This window comes from Dasypus novemcinctus, chromosome 13 (genome assembly GCF_030445035.2).
Source record: "Dasypus novemcinctus isolate mDasNov1 chromosome 13, mDasNov1.1.hap2, whole genome shotgun sequence".
NCBI lineage: Eukaryota > Metazoa > Chordata > Mammalia > Cingulata > Dasypodidae > Dasypus > Dasypus novemcinctus.
The window spans coordinates 61,071,044-61,094,340 of record NC_080685.1 but is presented as its reverse complement, the minus strand read 5'-3'; the positions used below and the strand labels follow the sequence as shown (position 1 = coordinate 61,094,340).

Below are 23,297 nucleotides of genomic sequence, written 5' to 3'. Positions count from 1 at the left end.
CTCATCTCTATTTTGCTTTCTTTCCCCATCTCATTTTCATATTTATTCCCCTCTTATTCTTCCCTGTTCTATTTCATAACAAAAGTACTGTTTTTGCCTCACTTTTCCCTATTCTAATTTTAAAAAGAATTTCATATATTTCTCAAAAACAACAGCGATTTGCTTTCAATGTATATGTACCTTATCTATTCTTCCGTAGATAAGCAATCCTCCACATCAAAAAAAGAAAAAAAAGCCACATTTCTGGCCTCTTTAATATACTTATTCCACTGCCATGTCAGCTGTCTCTACAACAGTCTTTCTGCAAAAATGATAACAAAGTAAATAGGAAAAGGCTTATTTATGCCACTAGTAAAAAATCAACACATTGATAATCTTTAACATGGAATTTTAAGACACCTTCTCAAATATTTCCAAATACAGTTACACAAAAATAACAGTCACTACAAAGAATAGATGACATATATCAAAAGAGATCCCTTGTAAATTAATAAGGAATACATAAGTAAGGTTTTAGACATTCTTTACAAATATTATTTCAGAATATTAGCGCTTCCTAGTTACAATTACATTTATTTTAAATAGAGACTCTGTGCAATGTTAAACTGATTCATGAAATTCAGTCCCAAAGCCTGAATGAGGCAAAATAACCATGAATCTGAATGTGAATGCTTGAGTAATAAAAGCAAAAGTAAACACTCCTTGATTTCTCTTTTTAAGATTTTATTTCTTTCTTTCCCTTCCCCTCCCCCGCCCCCACCGTTGTCTGCTCTCTCTGTTCACTGTGTGTTCTGAATCCGCTTGCTTTATCAGGCGGCACTGGGAATCTGTGTCTCTTTTTGTTGCATCATCTTGCTGCATCAGCTCTGTGTGTGCGTGGCGCGCCACTCCTGGGCGGGCTGCGCCTTCTTCATGCAGGGCAGCTCTCCTTGCAGGGCGCGCTCCTTGTGCATAGGACTCGGCATGGCACTCTTTGGGCACAGCAGCACTACACATAGGTCAGCTCACTACACAGGTCAGGAGGCCCTCCCTGGACCCTCCATATGGTAGGCAGCCACTCTTATCAGTTAAGCCATGTCTGCTTCCCTCCTTGATTTCTTGATATGCTGAAATTCTTTATAGTTTGTTTACTTCTAAATGGGGAAAAACCCACTTTATCAATAAAGAGTAAAGACCCTACCTTTTTTTTTTTAAAGATTTATTTTTTATTTATTTCTCTCCCCTTTCCCCCCAACCCGCCCCCCATTGTCTGCTCTCTGTGTCCATTCACTGTATGTTTTCTGTGACCGCTTCTATCCTTATCAGCGGCACTGGGAATCTGTGTTTCTTTTTGTTGCCGTCATCTTGCTGTGTCAGTTCTCCATGTTTGCGGCGCCATTCCTGTGCAGGCTGCACTTTCTTTTGTGCTGGGCGGCTCTCCTTATGGGGCTCACTCCTTGCGTGTGGGGCTCCCCTATGCCAGGGACACCCCTGCACAGCAGGGCACTGCTTGCGCGCATCAGCACTGTGCATGGGCCAGCTCCACACTGGTCAGGGAGGCCCGGGGTTTGAACTGCGGACCTCCCATGTGGTAGGTGGACGCCCTATCCATTGGGCCAAGTCCACTTCCCCAGAGACCCTATCTTGAAATGCCCTAAGTTACAAGAAAATAATAATTTACTGGTGTAAAAATACAGTGTCTGTAGTCAACCTCTTATCAACAAAAGCTTTCATACACTGTTCCTTTTAGGTGATACACTTTAATAAACCATTTTACTTTTAAAGAATTCATTTCAAGTCACCTTTCTTCAAAAGTTAAACCCATTTAACATATCTAAACTTGATATACCTATTACAAAAATCAGATCCATTGCATCTAATGAGTATATTTTGGGGCACTGCTACACAGGGTATATAGGAACCTCTTATATTTTTTATTGTAACATTGTGTGGTTTATATATCTTTAAAAAAATTTTTTTAAGAAAAAAAAGCTAAAGCACACTTAAAATTTTCAAAAACTTTAGAATCAATTTAATACAACAAACTTTATTAAAATAAATCTTCTCTAAACATTATAAACATGGAAAATACTCCCACATACTTATAAAATAATAAAGCAACTGATGAACTTAAGAAGCCCATAAACCTACTGGCTACTTACAGAACAAAAGAAGGTTATCATTAACCACACTAATCTAAAAATTTTTCAATTACGGATATATGGCAGGGATAGCTAGAAAACTACCAATGCCTGAGACCAGATTCTATTTTAATTGGTCTGAGATGGGGACCAAGTATCTGTAATTGTCCAAAGACCCCCAGGTGAGTTTAATGTGCAGTCAGATTTGAGAACCACTAATTTATGGTATACTCAAGTTTTAAGATTGAAAGAAACTTGCTCACTGGCACCAAAAGTTTTAAGTCTACTCAAACTTAAAGTGCAGGAAAAAAAGGAGAATGAAGAAAAGAGACAACATTAAAAAAAAAATCTAAACCCATAAATATCTTTTTTCTTTTTAACATACTAAATTTTTAAAGTTCTTTCTTGGGCTTTGTTGATGAATATGCACATACTGTTTTATTTCATAAATACCTGCTAAGCAAAAGCCTAGAAAGACAAACTCAATAAATTTTTAACAAAGATAAAATACGTAAATGATTATCATTTAAAGTAAGTACCGCAACAAAGATAATAAATTAATATAGAATCACAACACAAATGAAGGGCATAATTACAATCCCTTTAATAACTTTTTCTAACCACAATACAAATTATCAAATAGTGTCTTCTTAAACCACCATCCAATACTTTAAATTCTTCAGTGTTTTGAAAGAATAAAATTCATGTGTAAAAAAATAAAAACTACATGGACTTATAGCCTGTTTACATGACAGTAAAAAAAAAAAAAAAAAGGACAAGTGCAGAATATTTTCCCCAGTGAAAATACATGCTCTTGCATGATCAGCCTACAATACTTCCTCTAGGGAAGTGGACGTGGCTCAACTGATAGAGCATCTGTCTACCATATGGAGGGTCCAGGGTTCGATCCCCAGGGCCTCCTGACCTGTGTGGTAAGCTGGCCCATGCACAGTGCTACTGCCGTGCACAAGGAGTGCCATGCCATGCAGGGGCGTCCCTGCATAGGGGACCCCACACACAAGGAGTGTGCCCCACAAGCATAGCCTCCCCACGTTAAAAAAGTGCAGCCCATCCAGGAATGGCGCCACATACATGGAGAGCTGATACAGCAAGACGACGCAACAAAAAAAGAGACGCAGTTTCCCAGTGCTGCAGGATAATGCAAGTGGACGCAGAAGAACACACAGCAAATAGACACAGCAGACAAGGGGGGGGAGGGGCGAGGAATAAATAAAATGAATCTTTAAAAAAAAAATACTCCCTCTATAAGAGAGTCGAAAGAAGTTGATGTCTATGGTAATAAGGAAAAAGTTCTTAATGATAAATATTTGTTATTTTCAGCACGCTTTCACAGAATTAAGTTTTTCTCCATTAACAGCAGAAAATGAATGAAAAAGTTACTAGGAATATGCTCTTGCACAAAGGGAATGAATAAAGATCACTATAACTTTCAACATATTTCAGAGTATCTGTTACAAAGCGTAAAACCTTTTAAAAAATTTAAAGATAAGTAGCTCTACTGTGACGATAAAATTAAAAGAGCCAATAATAAAGCAAATTAAATGGGGTGGGGCAATCAGTTTAACATTCATGTAATTTCATTTTACTTACATTGTTAAAAGATTTTGAGGAGGCATTCTTCAGAGCACATAAAATATGATAACCCAATAAAAAACTAATCATTTTTACAAATGTGTCTTGAGATTAAATATTAGAGAATTAAATGAAGAACACTCCAAAATTCAGTGACATATTAACATATTAAATTTATACCTAAGTGGCAATGCCCTGGCTTAAAAAAGGTAAGGGAAACGGGGAGTTAATGTTTAACTGGTACAGAATTTCGCCCTGGGTGGTGGAAATTTTTTGGTAATAGATGGTGGTTATGACAGCACAATAATGTAAATCTAATGAACACCACTGAATTATAGATTTGCTTGTGGTTAAAGGGAAATTTTCTTTTATCAACTGGAATTAAGGTACCACACTAATACAAAGTGTTAATAATAGGGGAAACTACACCAGGGAACCGAGTCTACAACTCCAAGCAGGAGAATCCCAACCATCAGTCCTGTGGGATCTAAGGTCCCTCTAGATTTAGAGGTGGAGTGGACTTTGCCATCCCAGGGTCCTCAGGATGGAGGAGTGAAATATGGATTAGAGTGGACTTACTGATATTCTACTGGAATTTCTGTGACTCTAGCAATGGAAGACTGTGTCATTGATGTGGAGACAGTGGCCATGGGAGTTATTGAGGGCAGGGAAAGAGAAGAAGAGGTGTGATGTGGGAGGAGTTTGGGGACATGCAGTTGTCCTGAATGATATTACAGGGACAGGTGTAGGACATTATATATCCTGCCATAACCCACTGAATGGACTGGGGAAGAGTGTAAACTACAGTGTAAACTATAATCCATGCTGTGTAGCAGTGTTCCAAAATGTGTTCATCAAATACAATGAATGTGTCACACTGATGAAAGAGGTTGTTGATGTGGGAGGAGTGGAGGGGGGAGGAGGAGTATATGGGAACCTCTTATATTTTTTAATGTAACATTTTGTATGATCTATGTATCTTTTTAAAAAAGGTAATTAAAAAAATGAAGCCTAAAAAAAAAAAAATAGGGAAAACTGCACAAGAGGGGTGTATAGGTGAACTCTATTTTTTGCATGATTTTTCTGTAAACCTAAAACTTCTCTAATTAAAAAAAAAGAAGAAAAAGCATAAGAAAAAAGATAAGGGAAAAGATTTTCAGATGTTGGGAGAAAGCACATTTTGAATCCAAAATGGTCAAAGACGAAGTGATGAAAGATAAATATTCCTATTATTAGAAAGAATAAGGTTTTTAATAATTGATCTATAGCTTTATTAATCAACTTCAGCATCTTATAAAAATAAGCTCCCAGAAGTTTACCATTAGAATGAATTCACAGCATTCTAGTTTGGGTTTCATAAAGATATTAGTCTATATTCATTATCCAGAATATTCTTGGCATATACTTTCTCATCATTCCTCGTCATTTTGTGATGCAAAATTTTAAAAGAATACCCAACCTCAAAAGGAACACTCCCTCAAGAAATAATTGTTGAATTAGCTCACAATTATTTATTGACACAAGAATTCAATACAACTTTAATTTACATTTCTCCAAGCCCATAAAGAATGAGCTGGTAAGCAGAAGTTGAGGCAACATGAAAGGAAGGATCAATAAAGATAATTGGAGAGGCAACCACTGCTCTCAGATCAGTTATTTCATGACTACCAAACTGTGCATACACTTACATAGACATGCTTACATACGCACATACACAAACACAGTAAACATACTCCACTGTTTTACGAGTCCCACTCTAAAGATATGATATAAATAGAAAGAAAAACCTGTGTTGTCCAGATTAATTATGGCCTAAGGATTCACTGAAAAAAACAAAGGAAGGAAGGAAGGAAGGGAGGAAGGGAGGAAGGGAGGGAGGGAGAGAGGGAGGGAGGGAGGGAGGGAGGGAGGGAAGAAGGAAGGAAGGAGAGAAAAAGAAAAACAATGGCGGAGAGAAAGACAATGGGTATCACTAACCAGTTAATAATCTTGACTCTAAACCAGTAACTGTGATTCAGTCCTGAGGTGATATAAAGGCATTATAAGAGATCCATCATAGGGTAGATGTGAGCTAGCTAAAAGAAAAATTTTGATTGAAATATAAAATAATCAAAATATATATTATTGAAAGCAAAGAAAGATTTATATAATAGGGCAGGTTATCATAAAAAACATCTTTCTGTAAAAAGAGATTTTTTGGGACTGAAAGATTAATGCATCTTACCTTCCACAGAAGGTGCCTGGTCCTGAGCCGAATATAGCATATCCTTGAAAGCCTATTAGAAAAAAAGAAAATAATACATGAAATCACGAGTAATCTTTATATTGAAGGCATCTGAAGCTAAACCATCATTTCTTTCAATATCTAGACCATGACAACATATGGTTCCCTAAATTGAGAATTTAGTGAAATACTGTGATTAACTTTTTTTTTAGGAGGTACTAGGGATTGAACCCAGGACCTTGTACATGGGAAGCAGGCACTCAACCCCTTCAATTAACTTTAATAGGCTAAAATCCAAATACTATTATATACTGTGAAGGTCTGAAGCTGTATGAACCTCAGGAAAACATGTTCTTAAATCTAATCCATTCCTGTGGGTGTAAACCCACTGTAGGTAGGATCTTTTAATGAAGCTATTTCAGTTAAGGACTATTCCACCTCAATCAGGAGGGTCTTAATCCTATTACTGGAGCCCTTTATAAGCAGAATGAAATTCAGACAGAGAGAGAGAGCCACAGGGACAGCCAGAAGCTGAAATTCAATGGAACCTAGAAGAGAACAGAGAGGCCAAGAGAAGTTGCCATGTGCACTGCCATGTGACAATGGAGCTAAGGACAAAAGTTTGCCAGCAGCGAGCTCCAGAATGCCAGTCTTTGGCAAGAAAGCATTGCCTTGATGACATCTTGATTTGGACTTTCACCCAGCCTCAAATTGTAAGCAAATAAACTCCATTGTTTAACCTGAATCATTTTATGGTATTTGCTTGAGAAGCCCAGGAAACTAAAATATATACTTTCAGATCATTCCAGTATTGTCTAATCTTCAAGATGTGAAAGAAGAAAAAAGAGAAAGAACAATCTAATTTGTACACATTAAAAATAAAAATTAAAGAACATTTGATAATGAATGAAAAACCTGAGAAATCATAAACTTAATCAAGAGAAAATTGTGACAAAAATTGAGAACAAAGGTCCTAATACAATACACTGCCCAAAACCACTGGCCTAGAGTCATTCAAGTATATACAAAACAAAAAGGAAAAAATAAACCTCCAGGGCAACCCACCTTTATTTTTAAAAGTCAAGTCCAGTAAACTGTATCTTACTCAAGTGAATTTATTATTTATTTTGGATTAGGGGTCAACATATTAGTTCCATGACTCATTAAGCCTGACAATATAATGTAAAAAGATTTCCAATGAAACAGGGAAAATAAAAACATCAATGCATTTTTGGTTAATCCTAATTTGTATTTTAATCCATGTTTTATAAGATTATTTGAAGGAAAATTATGTTTATATAACAAGTTTAAATGTCAGGTATATTTAAACCCAAAAATATGCAAAAGAATTAAATTCACTATTAAGATGGAATTTGAAGCAATACAGTTAGTAATGCTATCTTTGTGGAAAACCTTTTTAAGTGGGCCACAGCTGTTCTAAGATTACACCGAAGTTCAACCTCATGTTAACTGAGCATTAACTCTTGAACTTGTTTGTGCACAAAAGCCCTAGGAAAATATGACATAAGTATGGAACACAATATTTTTCTTTACAATTTTAGTTGTCTCAGGGGCTACTAACCTGAAGACTAAAAACAGTACATAATCTAGAAGATCTTATAAAATATCAGAGAGACTTTCAGATCAGAAATTAAAAATTTATATTAAAATCCTATACAAGGAAGTGGCTGTGGCTCAATCAGTTGGGCTCCCGTCTACCAAATGGGAGGCCCTGGGTTCGTGGCCCGGGGCCTCCTTGTGAAGGCAGCCCGAGGAGAGCCGCTGCCCCACAAGAGCTCCAGAATGCTGCCGGCCGCAAGCGCCACGGAGAGCCAACTCAGCAAGGTGACACAACAACAAAAAAAAAGGGAGACAAGCAAGAACACAGAAGAACGCATAGCCAATGAGCACAGAGAGCAGACAGCAAGAAAGCTGCAAGGGGTGGGGGGAGGGGGAGCTAAATAAATAAGTAAAGACAGACACAGAAGAACACACAGCAAATGGGCATGGGAAGTAGACAGCAAGCCAAAAGCCACAAGGGGGGGACCAAAAAAAAAATCCTATACACATGTACAGTGGAGATTATATTACAGTTCTCTGACAGGACATTTTAAGAGAGTAAATGAATAAAAAGCTGTTGAAAGCAGAGTAAATCTCTGGAAGGAAAAAAAATAATAGGAAAATGTAAGGAGAAAGGAGCAAATAAATTTATCCATGAAATAGTTAAGGAAAAAAATACATATTATTTCTTATCAGAGACTTAAATGTCTGAATAAAGTTCTACTTCTGGGGTAAAACAGGCAAGTGTACTAAAATTAAATGATGCTATCAGGAACAAAAGGAAACCATCAAAACCTAGCAGAGTGTCTTATATCCAGTTTGAGCTAAACAAACAGCTCTTAAATTCAAAAGATTTTCTTTCTTGGAGAAAATTACTTTAAAGATGATTAACAAAGTACACTAAGTGGAATCTCTGACCTGTGGTGAAAATGAATTAAATTTGTTAAAGGAAAACCTACAAAACCAAGTTTAAAAAAAAAGAAATTAAGACTTTGTAAGGAAAAAAATGGTGAGTCGAAATTCGGATTATAAAACTGAATCAATTTTATTTAAATCAAAAGAACAATGAAATAATGGCAACTGTTTTTGTTTCTTTCTACTTCAATTTTCCTCTGAGTATCTATGTTTTTGGTAGAATAGTCTCTAGAGAACTCCATAAATACGTAATCATTCTATGCCTGTGACAAAATAATAGTCACCATGTGGGAAGTAGGGAAAGGGAAAACAACAACAACAACAACAACAAAAAGAAAAAGAAAAAAACACTACATAGTACTGTCTATAAGTACCCATAGGTTGTCTATAATATGAATCACGCAGAGCACTTGCCTTGGTTGGGAGCAGTACATCAAACACAAAACAACAAATCCAAGGAGTTCCTCAATGTGTGCTGTTTTACTTTTAGAAAACCCAGTACTTCATATAAAAACTCTGAATTTGTATAACAAATATGAAATTGCATTTCAAAAGATGTCTTTGATTTCCAATAGATTCAAAGAAATACTTTACATCCGCATCTCTGTGTTAAAATAATCTTTGTTCTAATTTTACTGAAATATGCATAAAAATGAAATAATACTCCTAGTGCATAATTATACCAACCCTTATGTAACAGTAAATCTTACAAATTAAACTCAAATCTAATTACAAAACCAATACTATTCCAAGGAACAACTTTAACATAACAGGAAAAAAGATGCTCTCTTGCTGAAACAAAATTTCAACATGTAACATAAAAACAGTGCTGCAATTTCTTCCATTACTAATTACAATAGTTCCATAGTAGATTATCAGTAAATCCACTCTAATCCATACTCTATTCCTCCATCCTGTAGACCCTGGGATGGTTATGTCCACTCCACCTCTATATCGGGGACTTAGATTCCACATGGATGATGAATGCAATTCTGCTTGCAGTTGTAGGCAGTCTTGGCTCCCTGGTGTGGTGGTTGACCTTCTTCACCTCCCTATTACCTGGCTGGGGTAAATTCAATAATCCAGAGGGTAGGAGTTACAAGTCTGCTGAGGCTCAGGGCCTGGCTGTTACAAGGACAATCCAGAGATTCAGGTCTCCTGAGTATACACCAACCCCAGCGCCAACCACAGGTTCAGTAAAAGTGACAGAAGAGGCATGTGTAGAAAGATCACATCTGAGTCCAACTCCATCACACTCAGGAATACAAACTCCAAAGAAGGGCCAATTGTCATGGCACTGAACTCCGCAGCCATCTGCTGTGACCATAGAACCTGTGGATCTCTGAGGCCTCAGGGCAACCAGTACCTGTTGTATCTACTTTGGCTGTCTGTGGGACCCTGCGGAGGAATGCATAAGCACGACCCCTCTGATGACCTCCCAACTCTTTTTTGGAGACTCATAGCCATATGACCTCATAGTAATGGAAGAAACTGTAATTTGATGTGGAGAAAGTGGCCACAGTAGCTGCTGAGGGTAGGGAGAGGGAAGAAGAGATATGATGTGGGGGTATTTTCAGGACTTGGAGTTGTCCTGGGTGGTACTGCAGGGACAGATACTGGACATTGTATGTTCTGCCATGGCCCAATGGGTGGACTGGGGGAGAGTGTAAACTACACTGTAAACCATATTATCCATGTGGTACAGCAGAGGTCCAAAATGTATTGACCAAATGCAATGAATGTGCCACAATGATGAAAGAGGTTGTTGATGTGGGAGGAGTGGAGTGAGGGGAGTGGAGGTGGGGTATATGGGACCTCTTATATTTTTTAATGTAACATTTAAAAAAAAAATAGAGAGGAAAAAAAAACAGTGCTGACTGCTAATAAACAAGTTCTTTATAGCAAGGATTGCCAATATTACTTTATGTTAGATGCAACATAATTCTCCTAGTATTTGTCTCAATCTGAGGCAGCAGAGCAGAGTGATTAAGAGCTATGAAGTCAGACAATCTGTATGAAAACAAACTATCACTTATTATCTATATAACCTAGGTTAAATGAACTTATGTTTCCTCATCTGTAAAATAAGAATAGTAATAGCTCATACCTCACAGGTCTGTTGTGAGGATTAATAATTCTCACGCAAATTTCTATAACCTAATATATTAATTATGATTTATAACTATACATAAAGAGTACTTAGAATAGTGCCCAAGAATATAGAAAATGCTCAATAAATGTTACCTTATACAAAATTTACTTCATACAGTGCTCTGGCATCATTTGACCCTTTACTGGAAATGGATATATCATTTATATGTCTCAGTTCTTATTAGCACATCACAAAGTAGGACTGTACTACCTGGAGCCAACATGACCAAACAAGCTTGAACGCATAAACATAGGCACTACAACCCCCTAGTATTACTAGCTTATGAAACAGTTACCCAGACGATTAGAATATGCTCCCAATACATCTTTAGATAATCAGTCATGCAAAAACACAGTATTTTTAATTCTCATAGAAAACCTACAGACTCAGTCTAAAACAGTTATTAAAATTTCTTATGTTAATTTTTAATGTCTCACAGTAGATCATCTCTAATCTACATTCCATTGCACAGATAGGTTTCACAGGCCATTTAAAGGGCAGATGGGGGAGCAAATGTGGCTCAAGTGGTTGAGCACCTGCTTCCCACATGGGAGGTCCTAGGTGCAGTTCCCTGTGCTCCTAAAAACAAACAACAAGCAAACAAATGAAAAACAAACTCAGGGAAGCTGATGTGGCTCAGTGGTTGAGTGCGGCTTCCTATATAGAGGTCCTGCTTTCAATCCCTGGCTCTGGTACCTAAAATAACAAAAAACCAGAAGCTTGCAAAATACCTATTTCCTACCACTCACCTCACATGTAACAGCATATAAATATGATCAACTCCATCAGTAAAATAGCTAAACCTTGTTCTTCTCATTCACTTCAGCATTCATTCAAATTAGCATACTGCAATTTAATTACTGAGTTAATAAACAATAAAGTAAACAAAGATTTGAAGAAAGCAAAAAAGAATTTGTTCTCATAAACCTTTAAAGGAGTCATAATGGTATTTAATAATTGGATAAAATTTCCATCAGGCATTTTTTTAATCTGAACTTTTCCAAATTTAACTCTTAAAAAAATTTTATGTATATATTTTTAAATATACACATTATGGGCTAATACACAGCACTCCAGAAACATTTTCCAATTATCTCCTTTCAATTTCCACATCCTTATGCATTTCTTTTTTAAGTTTTTCACCAGAAATACTGGGTAGTCTGTGAATAATTTTTAAGTTTTTTCACCAGAAATACTGGGCAGTCTGGGAATAACCTGCAAGTCAGTTATAACTGACCTGGTTTCTCTGTCTTCTCTAGAAATGAGTAATGATTTCCTGATACTAAAGTATACAAGAAAGTACTAAAAACAAAATTATATTCCTCAAAAGAGGGCACTTAGAATCCCCATGTTCTTTAGTTCTTTTAATGTCATTACCAGTACCCAAATCATACAGATTCACAATCTCGGCCCCCTTTGTCTCATTCATTCAACAAATATTTATTGAGTATCTATGTGCCAGACACTGTTTTAGGCACCTGGGATACATCAGTGAGGAAAACAAAAATCTCTGCCCTTGTGGAATTAACATTCTTACATCCCAGCATTCAGTGACCTGGGTCAGTCAATTCCACTACACAACTTCTTTTGTATTCATTCTCTCCTATCTTCTTATTGTCACTAACCTTTTCCCTAAACTATTTCAACAGACTTACCTGGTTTACCTCTTATGAGTTTTCACCTCTCTTAACACAAATTAAAAACTGCTGCCACATGGATCTTCTCAAAGTACTGGTCTGATTCTCCTGCTCAAACACCTACAAGGATTTCCCACTGGCCAAAAAGTAAAGTACATACTCCTCTGCTTAGCCTCTAAGGCACCTGGAGTGGTCCCAATCTACCTTTCCAGGCTTAGCTTCCGAAATGGGGAAAACCACTTTCGTGTTCACAACCTAAACCTCAAGCAAAAATGAATTAATTATTATTTGAGACAGTATTTCTTCCATCTTTGCCTTTGCTTACAAATATCACCCCCACCTGGAATCCCCTCCACCCTCCCCCCAAACTATTAAAACTAGTTTTCCAAATCTTTACCATCCGGCAAGGTCCATTTCAAATTTAACATCCTTTAACCTTCCTGATTCCTTCAGCTGAAAGGCTCCCTCCTCTGATGTCCTATAGAATTCTATTTGAAACTACTTATAGTAGTTACTATTACCACCTTCTGTTTTAAGATGACAACGATAAATAAGTGACACTTCTTTCCAATTTGAATATAAGGGCAGGGTTTTAGCCACCTTGTTTATATAGTACCTTGTATATCGGAGGTAAACCATAACTATCTCTAGGTTAATTAATATAGCCTTTTAGGAAGTTACTAAGGTTCATGCATTCAACAAACATTATTGGATGCCTACTCTGGATACTATGCTAGGCCCCAAAGAAACAAGGATGAATCAAACAAGAAAAGAGACATGTAAAAAGAATAATTATAATACAATGAGTTAAGTACTAAAATAAAGGAATAAAAAAAGCATAATGAGGTAAAGAGGATGATCTATAATACCATTAAACAAGCAAAAAGAAAAACTTGAGCAAAGGAAAGAGAAATAGTTTAACAAACCACTTAAAACAAACCACTTCAAGTATCCAAACATTTGTGATGGTCTGAAGAAAGCTGAATATAAAGAGCTACCATTTGGAAAACAGGTCAGAGCTAGAGATTAAGACTGAAATAATCCACATAAAGGTGATTTAAACTGCCAAGATTCTAGGTTAATGAAATTTGCCAGAAAGTGAGAAGAGGGCCAAGGATTGAATATGTAGGTATACAAAGAATCAGGACAGGGAGGCGGACTTGGCCCAGTGGTTAGGGCGTCCGTCTACCACATGGGAGGTCCATGGTTCATACCCCAGGCCTCCTTGACCCACATGGAGCTGGCCCATTTGCAGTGCTGATGTGCGCAAGGAGTGCCCTGCCACGCAGGGGTGTCCCCATGTACGGGAGCCCCACGCGCAAGGAGTGCACCCTGTAAGGAGAGCCACCCAGCGTGAAAGAAAGTGCAGCCTGCCCAGGAATGGCGCCGCCCACATGGAGAGCTGACACAGCAAGATGATGCAACAAAAAGAAACACAGATTCCCGTGCCGCTGACAACAACAGAAGCAGACAAAGAAGAAGACACAGCAAATAGACACAGAGAACAGACACCGGGGGTGGGGAACAAGGGGAGAGAAATAAATTTTAAAAAAAAAAAAAAGAATCAGGACAATAAGGAAAAACCAGGCATACACAAGAGTCATGAAAATTAAAGGAGCATTACAGGAAGGAAGGGATATTCAAAATCAAAACCTGCTCAGAGATCAAGCAGGAAAATGAGAAAAAATGATCAGATTTGAGGATAAGGAGCTCATTGGTGATCTTCAAGGAAGTAGTTTCAGTAGTATGATGAGGCAGAAACTAGATTAGATCGCATTCAATCACATGAGAGCCGTGAATGAGATGGTCAAAATACTGATCAAGGGCGGCGGACTTGGCCCAGTGGTTGGGGCGTCTGCCTACCACACGGGAGGTCCGCGAATCAAACCCCAGGCCTCCTTGACCCGTGTGGAGCTGGCCCATGCGCAGTGCTGATGCATACGGGGAGTGCCCTGCCACACAGGGGTGTCCCCGCGTAGGGGAGCCCCACGCGCAGGGAGAGCACCCTGTAAGGAGAGCCACCCAGCGCGAATGGTGTCGCACACGGAGAACTGACACAACAAGATGACGCAACAAAAAGAGACACAGATTTCCTTGCCGCTGACAATAACAAAAGCAGACAAAGAAGATGCAGCAAACAGACACAGGGAACAGACAACTGGGGGGGGAAGGGGAGAGAAATAAATAAATAAATCTTTAAATAAAAATACTGATCAATAATCAAATAATAATAGTTACACATTTAGTGAATGTTACTACTATCAGATACTGTTCAAAATATAATAAACACAATAATAGGCTCACAACTCTACGAAATAAATATGATTGCTCACATTTAACCCTGAATTGCGAAAACTCAGAAAGGTGATTTTATGATTGATGCTAATGTGGTAAATAGTACATTAATTGATTTATTTTGAACGTTGAACAAACCTTTAATACCAGCTATAATATCACTTGATCATGGTGTAAAGTTCTTCAACATACTGTTGGATTCAGCTTGCTATTATTTTGTTGGCAATTTATGCATCTTTATTCATAAGAGATATTGGTCTGTAGTTTTCTTTTCCTTTGATATCATTAGGCAGCTATTATCACTTTTACTATTTCTTTGTTCTTTCTGCTCCTCAGCCTGTTTCATTTCAAGTGTTTTGTCTTCAAGTTCATGGATTCTTTCTTTTCTCAGCTCTAATCTGCTCCTGAAACCCTTCTAAGCAATTTTTCATTTCAGTTATTATGGTCTTCAACTCCAGTAGTTCTGTTTGGTTGCTTTTTAAAATTTCTATCTCTTTGTTTAGACTCTCATATTGTTCATTCACTGTTTTCCTGATATCCTGTAGTTCTTTTTTGTACTTTCCTTCATCTCCATAAGCATTTTTAAGATTACTTTTAAAAGGTTTTGTTCAGTACATACACATTGTTATCTTCTTTGTTGGTGTTTTTATCCTCTTCCTTTGGATAGATAACCATTACCTGTTTCTTTGTGCCTTGTACTCTTCTTGCACACTATTAATTTTAATATTTTAAATGTAACCCCTGAAATTTATTCCCTGGGATGTCATTTCCTGGTTTTGCAACCAGCCGGTGATAAGACAGAGAATTTTTTGATCTTCAGTCTCTCATCATAAAGGCCTGTCCAAGGCAAAACACTATGCAGGGTTTTTCCCTGTCTTATTGGGCCTCTGTACTGTCCTGAGCTTTTGCTTCTTAACTGTTTTAGAGTTCCCCTTTTTAGAGGAGTTTGGTTGAGCCCTCTATTTTCCAGAGGACAAACCTCCCTCTCCCGGGTATCTCGCCAGCAGGCCTTTGTCCCAGATGGTCTGCTTCTATAGGTTTTTATACTCCTTTTGTTGTCTCAAGTTGTTTTTGCCTGGAGGACAAACAGGGCCAGGAACCCTTGAAGGAGACACAGACGCGCTCCAAAGTGCCCTGTGGAGGGGGGGTCAAGAAAGTTGCCAAAATCTTCTCCCATGGCTTTCCAAAGCTGAACTTTTCTCACCTACCCAGCAAATGTAGTCTTTCAGCAAACTTTCCCCACAGCTCTGAGGAAGCCCTTTTAATATTCACCATCTCCACCCTTGTCCACGGAGGGTTGAAACAATGGCTGCCACCACCTTTTTTCCAAGGCAGGATTGAAACAATGGCTGCTGCAGCTCTTGTCCAGGATGGGTTGAAACACTAGCTGCCCTCAGAGGCTGGAACCAGCCATCCAAATTTGCTAATCAAAAGTCATGATCAATGATCAGTTGTGCACACCCCATTCTTATCACCAGAAGCTAGCCAGGGACTGGATCTCAAAGCACCCTGCCATAAGAGTGGGGGATGGGTGCCGGTAGTCTCCCTGCGGAAAGAGCATTTTAGAGTTCTTAATTGTTTTTTATCCCCTTTTCCTCCCACTCATCCCTGGATGTTATACAGTGTTCTTCTGGCCTCTGGAGATTCAAAATATTTGTTTCAGACAGTTCCTGCCTGTCTGAATTTTGGGAGGGGACTGTGTCCTAGAGCGCCTGACTCCATCATCTTCCCCAGAAGTTACAAGCTATTGTTATTTTTATTGAACTACTTTACAGCATTTTCAGTTTCATGAAATATCAAAATGCAAAACCCAATCTCACTTCTCCCAATTATCATTACCTTTTATTTCCACACCAAAAAAATCAAACTGCTTCTATTTACTAGTCACAGAAAAGTTCTTAGTGCTTTTGGCTTCCAGCCCTCCTTAACATAAAAGATTTATCTAGATTGGCAAAATATATTGTATTGACGCAAATATAATAGTTACCACAAAATTAGCAACAGTTTAGCAGTTTATCTGAATGAAAACAAAAAGAAACAAAATACAATGAACAATGCTGTTTCCTAAATACCTATAACATGGTTTCTAAGGCAGGTGTCAGGAACCAGCAAGATGGCAGCAGAGCAAGGAGCTCCTAGAGTCAGCTCTTGCTACAGGGCAATTTGTAAACACCCAGAGCTCTCTAGAGCTAGCTAAAGCACCTGCTTGGGGGCTTCAACAGGCCAAAAGAGCATTCTACAACATACTTAAAGGAATGGAAGGAGGAGACTGCCCATCTGCAGAGAAGACTCACAAGTAGAGTGCTCCACACCATGGAGGCCGGTGCCGATCCTTCACTGGAGGCATAAGCCACCTTGGGAGCTGTTCTGCGGCTGAAATTGAAAGCTCCAATACCCAAAAACGGGGGAGGAAGAGACAGCTGGGCACCAACTTCAGCCACTGAGGAGTAAATTCAGTGGCTAAAGTATAATCCTGAGAACAGCTAAAGATTGAGCCAGTCTAAGTCAGAAAGAGGCCAGTAGCTGCCATCTTAACTTCCCACCTGGCACAAGGGGAAGCAGGGTAGACTGAAAATCACAGTGCTGGTGGGGCCTGGCTTCTTTCCATTCAGATCAGATTGCAGCTCTAGCCTAGGCTCCAGTGTCACCTCCAGCAGGGAGGAAGCTGCCGGGACCTGCTCCAGCCTTTCTGGGAAATCACCAGCAAAGCCACAGAGGCCACTGATTATCCTACTCTGGCAGCACAAGTCGCCCGAGGGACTCTTCTGTGGCTGAAACTGGAAGCTCCGTTTCCCAAAAACAGGGGAGGAGGAGACAGTTGGCTGCCCAGTTCGGCTAATGATTGGCAGACTTGGCTGGCCAAGGTATAACCCTGCGAACAGCTGGGGTGTGAATCTGTCCAAGTCACAAAAAGGCAAATGGCTGTCATTTTGACTCCGCCCCCAGCCTGAGGGGAAGCAGGGCTGACCAAAAATCACAGTGGCAGTAGGAACCGGGTGTTTTTACGCAAACTGGTTTGCAGCCCTAGACTAGGTTGCAGCCCGGCCTCCGGCAGGGAGGAGGTTACCAGCCTATCCAGGTAACTGCAGGTAACTTTGGCTGGCACAGACTGAAAATCAGAAGTCTACCGGGGCAATTGTGATCATCTTGGATCCACACCGCCAAGAATGCTGCCCATACCTACAGTTCTATCCCCACCCCAGGCAGGGGAGAAAGGGGTGTGAAGCTTCATCGGTCTCTCTGGGGAACTACCGTCTAGGCCTGCACGATTTGGATTGTTCCACAGAGCTTTGACTCTGTTCCTATCCCTGGCAAAGGAGAAAGTTGGGAGAAGGTTCATTGGTCCCTGGCGCAATGAGGGCAGCTTGAGCCTCCATAGCTTACAGTGCCAATTAAAACCTTGGCTCCTAAGCACAACCAGCAAAGGAGAAAGGACAGGAAGCCCTAAACTAAAGAGAGAAACTGCATCCAGAATAAATACTCTAGTAAGCCAGATGCTAAGACACCAACAAAAATTAAAATCCACACCAAGAAACAGGAAGCTATGGCCCAGTTAAAGGAACAAGATAAATCTCCAGATGACATATAGGAGTTCAGACAACTAATCACAGATGTTCGAACAAATCTCCTTAGTAAATTCAATGAGATGGCTAAAGAGATTAAGGATATTAAGAAGACACTGAATGAGCACAAAGAAAATTTTGAAAGCATACACAGAACAATAGCAGATCTTATGGGAATAAAAGGTGCAATAAATGAAATTTAAAAAACACTGGAATCATATATTAGCAGATTTGAGAGGTAGAAGAAATGATTGGTGAGTTTGAAGAAAGGCCCTCTGAAAGTGAACATACAAAAGAACAAATAAAGAACAGAAAAAATTGAACAAGGTCTCAGAGAACTAAATGACAGCAAAAAGCGTGCAAACATATGCGTCATGGGTGTCCCATAAGAAGAAGAGAAGGGAAAAGGGGCAGAAGGAATATTGGAAGAAATAATGGTAGAAAATTTCCCAACCCTTCTGAAAGATATAGATACCCATGTCCAAGAAGCACAAAGTACGCCCATCCAAAAACATCTGAATAGACCAACTTTGAGACACATACTCATCAGAATGTCAATGCCAAAGACAAAAAGAATTCTGAGAACAGCAAGAGAAAAGCAATGCATAACATATAAGGGATACCCAATAAGATTAAGTGCTGATTTCTCACCAGAAACCATGGAGGCAAGAAAATAGTGGTCTGATATATTGAAGATACTTCAAGAGAAAAACTATCAGCCAAGAACCTTATATCCAGCAACACTGCCTTTCAAAAATGAGGGCAAGATTAGAATATTCACAGATAAACAGAAACTGAGAGAATTTCTAACCAAGTGTCCAGATTTTCAGGAAATACTAAAGGGTGTGCTAGAGCCTGAAAAGAAGACAGGAGAGAGAGGCCTGAAAGAGAGTCTAGAAATGAAGATTAGATCGATAAAAGTAATTAAAAGTGTCAAAAGAATGGTGAAAATAAAATATGACAGATAAAACTCAAATAGTCAGGAATAAACTTAACCAATGATGTTATTAAAGCACTTGTATTCAGAAAACTGCAACTTAAATGTTAAAAGAAATTTTAAAAGGCCTAAATAACTGGAAGAACATTCTGTGCTCATGGACAGGAAGACTAAATATCATTAAGATGTCAATTCTACTCAAATTGATATACAGATTCAATGCAACTGCAATAAAAATTTCACTAGCATTAAAGAGAAAAATTGAAAACACAATCATTAATTTTATTTGGAAGGGAAAGGGGTCCTGAATAGCCAGAAACATCAGAAAAAGGAAAAGCGAACACTTATCTCCAGACTTTAAATCATATTACTTAGCTATAGTGGTAAAAACAGCATGGTACTGACATGAAGACAGACACATAGACCAATGGAACTAAACTGATGGTTCAGAAACAGACCCTCACAGGTATGGTCAAGGGATTTTTTACTAGCCTGTCAAACCCACACAGCTTGGGCAGAACAGTCCATTCAACAAATGGTGCTGAAAGAATTAGATATACATAGCCAAGAGAAGGAAAGAGGACCCCTATCTCACACCTTACCCAAAAATGAATTCAAAATGGATCAAAAACCTAAAAATAAAATCAAGAACCATAAAACTTCTAGAAGAAATTGTAGGAAAATATCTTCAAGACCTGGTGCTGGGTGGTGGATCCTTAAAGGAGACAAGAAGAGGACTGAGAGGGAAACGGACTTTGGCCCAGCGGTTAGGGCGTCCGTCTACCATATGGGAGGTCCGCGGTTCAAACCCCGGGCCTCCTTGACCCGTGTGGAGCTGGCCATGCGCAGCGCTGATGCGCGCAAGGAGTGCCGTGCCACGCAAGGGTGTCCCCCGCGTGGGGGAGCCCCCACGCGCAAGGAGTGCGCCCGTGAGGAGAGCCGCCCAGCGTGAAAAGAAAGTGCAGCCTGCCCAGGAATGGCGCCGCCCACACTTCCTGTGCCGCTGACAACAGAAGCGGACAAAGAAACAAAAGCAGACAAAGAAACAAGACGCAACAAATAGACACCAAGAACAGACAACCAAGGGAGGGGGGGAAATTAAATAAATAAATAAATCTTTAAAAAAAAAAAAAAAGAAGAGGACTGAGATGGACTACTGATGTTTAATGTATGTAGAAGTTTTAATTAGTTTTACTGTAAAAGTATGCAAACGTATAGAGTGGATGGTAACAGCTAGTTTATAAATGGGGTGCATAGTGAATAACAGCTAGTTGATAAATCGGGATGTGGCTGAAAATGGTAGTCTAGGTATGTAAATGCTTTACTGTAAAAGTGTGGAATGTATAGAGTGGATGGTAAGTTAACAGCTAGTTTATAAATGGGGTGCATAGTGAGTAACAGCTAGTTTATAAATAGGGATGTGGCTGAAAATGGAATCTAGGTATGTAAATGACAATTGACAGAATGCTAGAGAATAATCTAGGAACTGAATAGCACAGTAAACCAAGAGGTGAATGAGAATTGTGGTTGATGGCACAGATGCAAGAGTGTCCTTTGTGAGCTAGAGCAAATGTACATCACTCCTGCAGGGTGTTGGGAATGTAGAGAAGCATGGGAAATATACAGCTGGAGTGACCTATGGACTGTGGTTAGCAGTAATAGTATTCTTGCATCTATGCAAAAGATGTACTGTGTTGATAATGAGGCAGTATGGAAAATGTGAGCCAAATGTACACCACAGACATGGTAACAATCAGATGATACTATCTTATCTGTAGCAAACGTTCCACCATAGTGTGGTATGTTGATGGAGGGGTGTTGTTTGGGAATTCTGCACGTGTGCATGATTGTTTTATAAGTTTACAACTTCTTTCATAAAAAATATATGAAAAAAATAATAATAGGGTGGGTGGGGGGAAAACACACCAAATGTAAGATAAGAACTATGATTAGTAGCAAGATTTTGACAATATTCTTTCATAATTTGTAACAACTGTCTCACGGCAATGCAATGTGTTGGTAGAGGGAAGCAGATGTGGCTCAACTGATAGAGTGTCTGCCGACCACATGGGAGGTCCAGGGTTCAAACCCAGGACCTCCTGAAACGTATGATGAGCTGACCCACGCACAGTGCTGATGCACGCAAGGAGTGCCGTGCCACCCGGGTGTACCCTGCGTAGGGGAGCCCCATGTGCAAGGAATGTGCCCCGCAAGGAGAGCAGCCCCGAGTGAAAAAAAGCACAGCCTGTTCAGGAGTGGCGCCATAAACACAGAGAGCTGACACAGCAAGATGACTCAACAAAAAGAGACACAGATTCCCAGTACCACTGACAAGAATGCAAGTGGACACAGAACACAGAGTGAATGGGCACAAAGAGCAGAAAACGGGGGGGCGGGGGGGACGACAGGATAAAATGTTGGTGGAGGGTTGATGTGTGGGACCCCTGAATGATGTTATGCATGTTTGCTTTGTAAGTTCACAACTTTTACTATACACTTAATTGTTTATGTATGTTCATATATAAATGATATAAAGATAATAATAATAGGGTTGGTTGGGGGAAAAATACTTTGGTTAGTAGTAATATTTTGACAATGCTCTTTAATCATTAGTTAAAAAGGTTAAACAACAATTCAAGTTATTGGTGGTAGGGTAAGTTATGAGAGTCCTGTATGATGTTATATGTTTGTTTTGTAAGTTGACAGCTATTACTATACACTTATTGTTATGTATGTTTATGTATAAGTGATAAACTTCAATAAATTAATTTATATATATATATGGTTGACCCAAATATAATAGTTATCACAAAATAGCAACAGTTTGGCAGTTTATCTGAAAGAAAACAAAAAAACAAAACACAATGAACAATGCTGTTTTCTATATACCTATAACATGGTTTCTAGTGCATGTTTCTCAAACCATTTCAGGCCTCCAATTTCAATACTGCAAAACCTTACTGAACTAGGCATTATCTGTAGATGAAATAATGTCTCCTACAAATAAAATATACCACTATTTTTCAAAATATATGAAGGTGTTTTACTTAATACTGCTGTAATTTACTGAATCTAAGATACCATCAAGACTCACCAATGTTTTATGTACCACTGAGAAAGAAAAACATTACCAATTAAATCTGTAAGATGCATCCCAATTTCAAAGGTGCTTAAATGTAGATAGAAGAAGATGTATTTTAGGAGCTATGAAATACAGTAATTTCCTTTGTTACAATGTAGTTTTTCAAGCAATGGATTCTAAAAGCTCAGCTACCATCATCTAGTTTCCATGACATTTTATGACATTGAAAAGGCAATTTGTTATGCCTAAAGACTAAATATCAACATCCTAAAATAAATGTCTGTTGAATAAATGAATAACGGTTACTCATATGCTTTATTTTTAATGAAAGAAATTAATAACAGCTATAATTTATTGAGTATCTTCTATGGGCCAGGTCCTTTCCTGGCAACTGCCTATATTATTATAAATAATTCTCACAACAACATTGAAAGGTAAATATTACCCCCATTTACACACACACACAAACAAAATGAGGTTCAGAAAGGTAAAATAACTTTTTAAGTTTTCATAGCCAGTAAATAAAGGAACTGCATCTCCAGATGCAAATTTAAAAGTAAAGCTACCTTCTTTGCCACTTTCAAATATGAAATATTTCATTCTGAAAGACCCTTTTGCTTTATCCTACTCATTCAATCCTGCTTTCCTCACTCTGTTCCTGGCCAAATTTCTCAAATGAAAAGTGCATACATAATGTCTCAATGTCCTTAACTTCTTAACACCTGGAAGAAGATTAGCAAAAATCAAACAATTCATTTTCAGAACTCATCAGGGAGCTGTTTCTCATATACAAAGACCTATACCAATCCTCATTCTCATCTTCTCTACCCTTTCATCAATGCTGATAAATACATTCATTCTTAAGGTCTTTGGCTCCTGTTGAAGCAGGTTAATATCATGAAAGGGAGAACGTGGCTGAAGCCCAGCAGACATGGCTGACAGACAACATGACCGTGAAACCCCGCCCAGAAACCTCCTGAGGGAAGGCTGTCAGAAGGATCTCAGGAGACCCTGGCCATGAGAATCCCATTTGGAACAAGAATCCCATTTGGAATCAAGAGGAAGCCCCAGGTACCTTCAAACAAAAGACCTCACCATTGGCCTTGTGAGAGCTAACAGGTAGGGAAACCAATCAGAAAAGCATAACAACCCCATTATGAATGGGGAGGAGGAAAGAGTTTAAAAAGACCTGACCTGGGGCCCCATGCACACATCTCAC

The 23,297-nt window shown here is 38.8% G+C and overlaps 1 protein-coding gene across 1 annotated transcript in view; it reads right to left on the bottom strand.

The window, feature by feature from the left end:
• Positions 1-23,297, bottom strand: part of XPR1 (xenotropic and polytropic retrovirus receptor 1) — a 258,295-nt gene that overhangs the window by 215,132 nt on the left and 19,866 nt on the right. Inside the window, exon 2 of the mRNA XM_004461856.5 lies at positions 5,938-5,989. Coding sequence (XP_004461913.1) covers positions 5,938-5,989 — 52 coding nt within the window. The remainder of the gene's footprint in view (positions 1-5,937; positions 5,990-23,297) is intronic.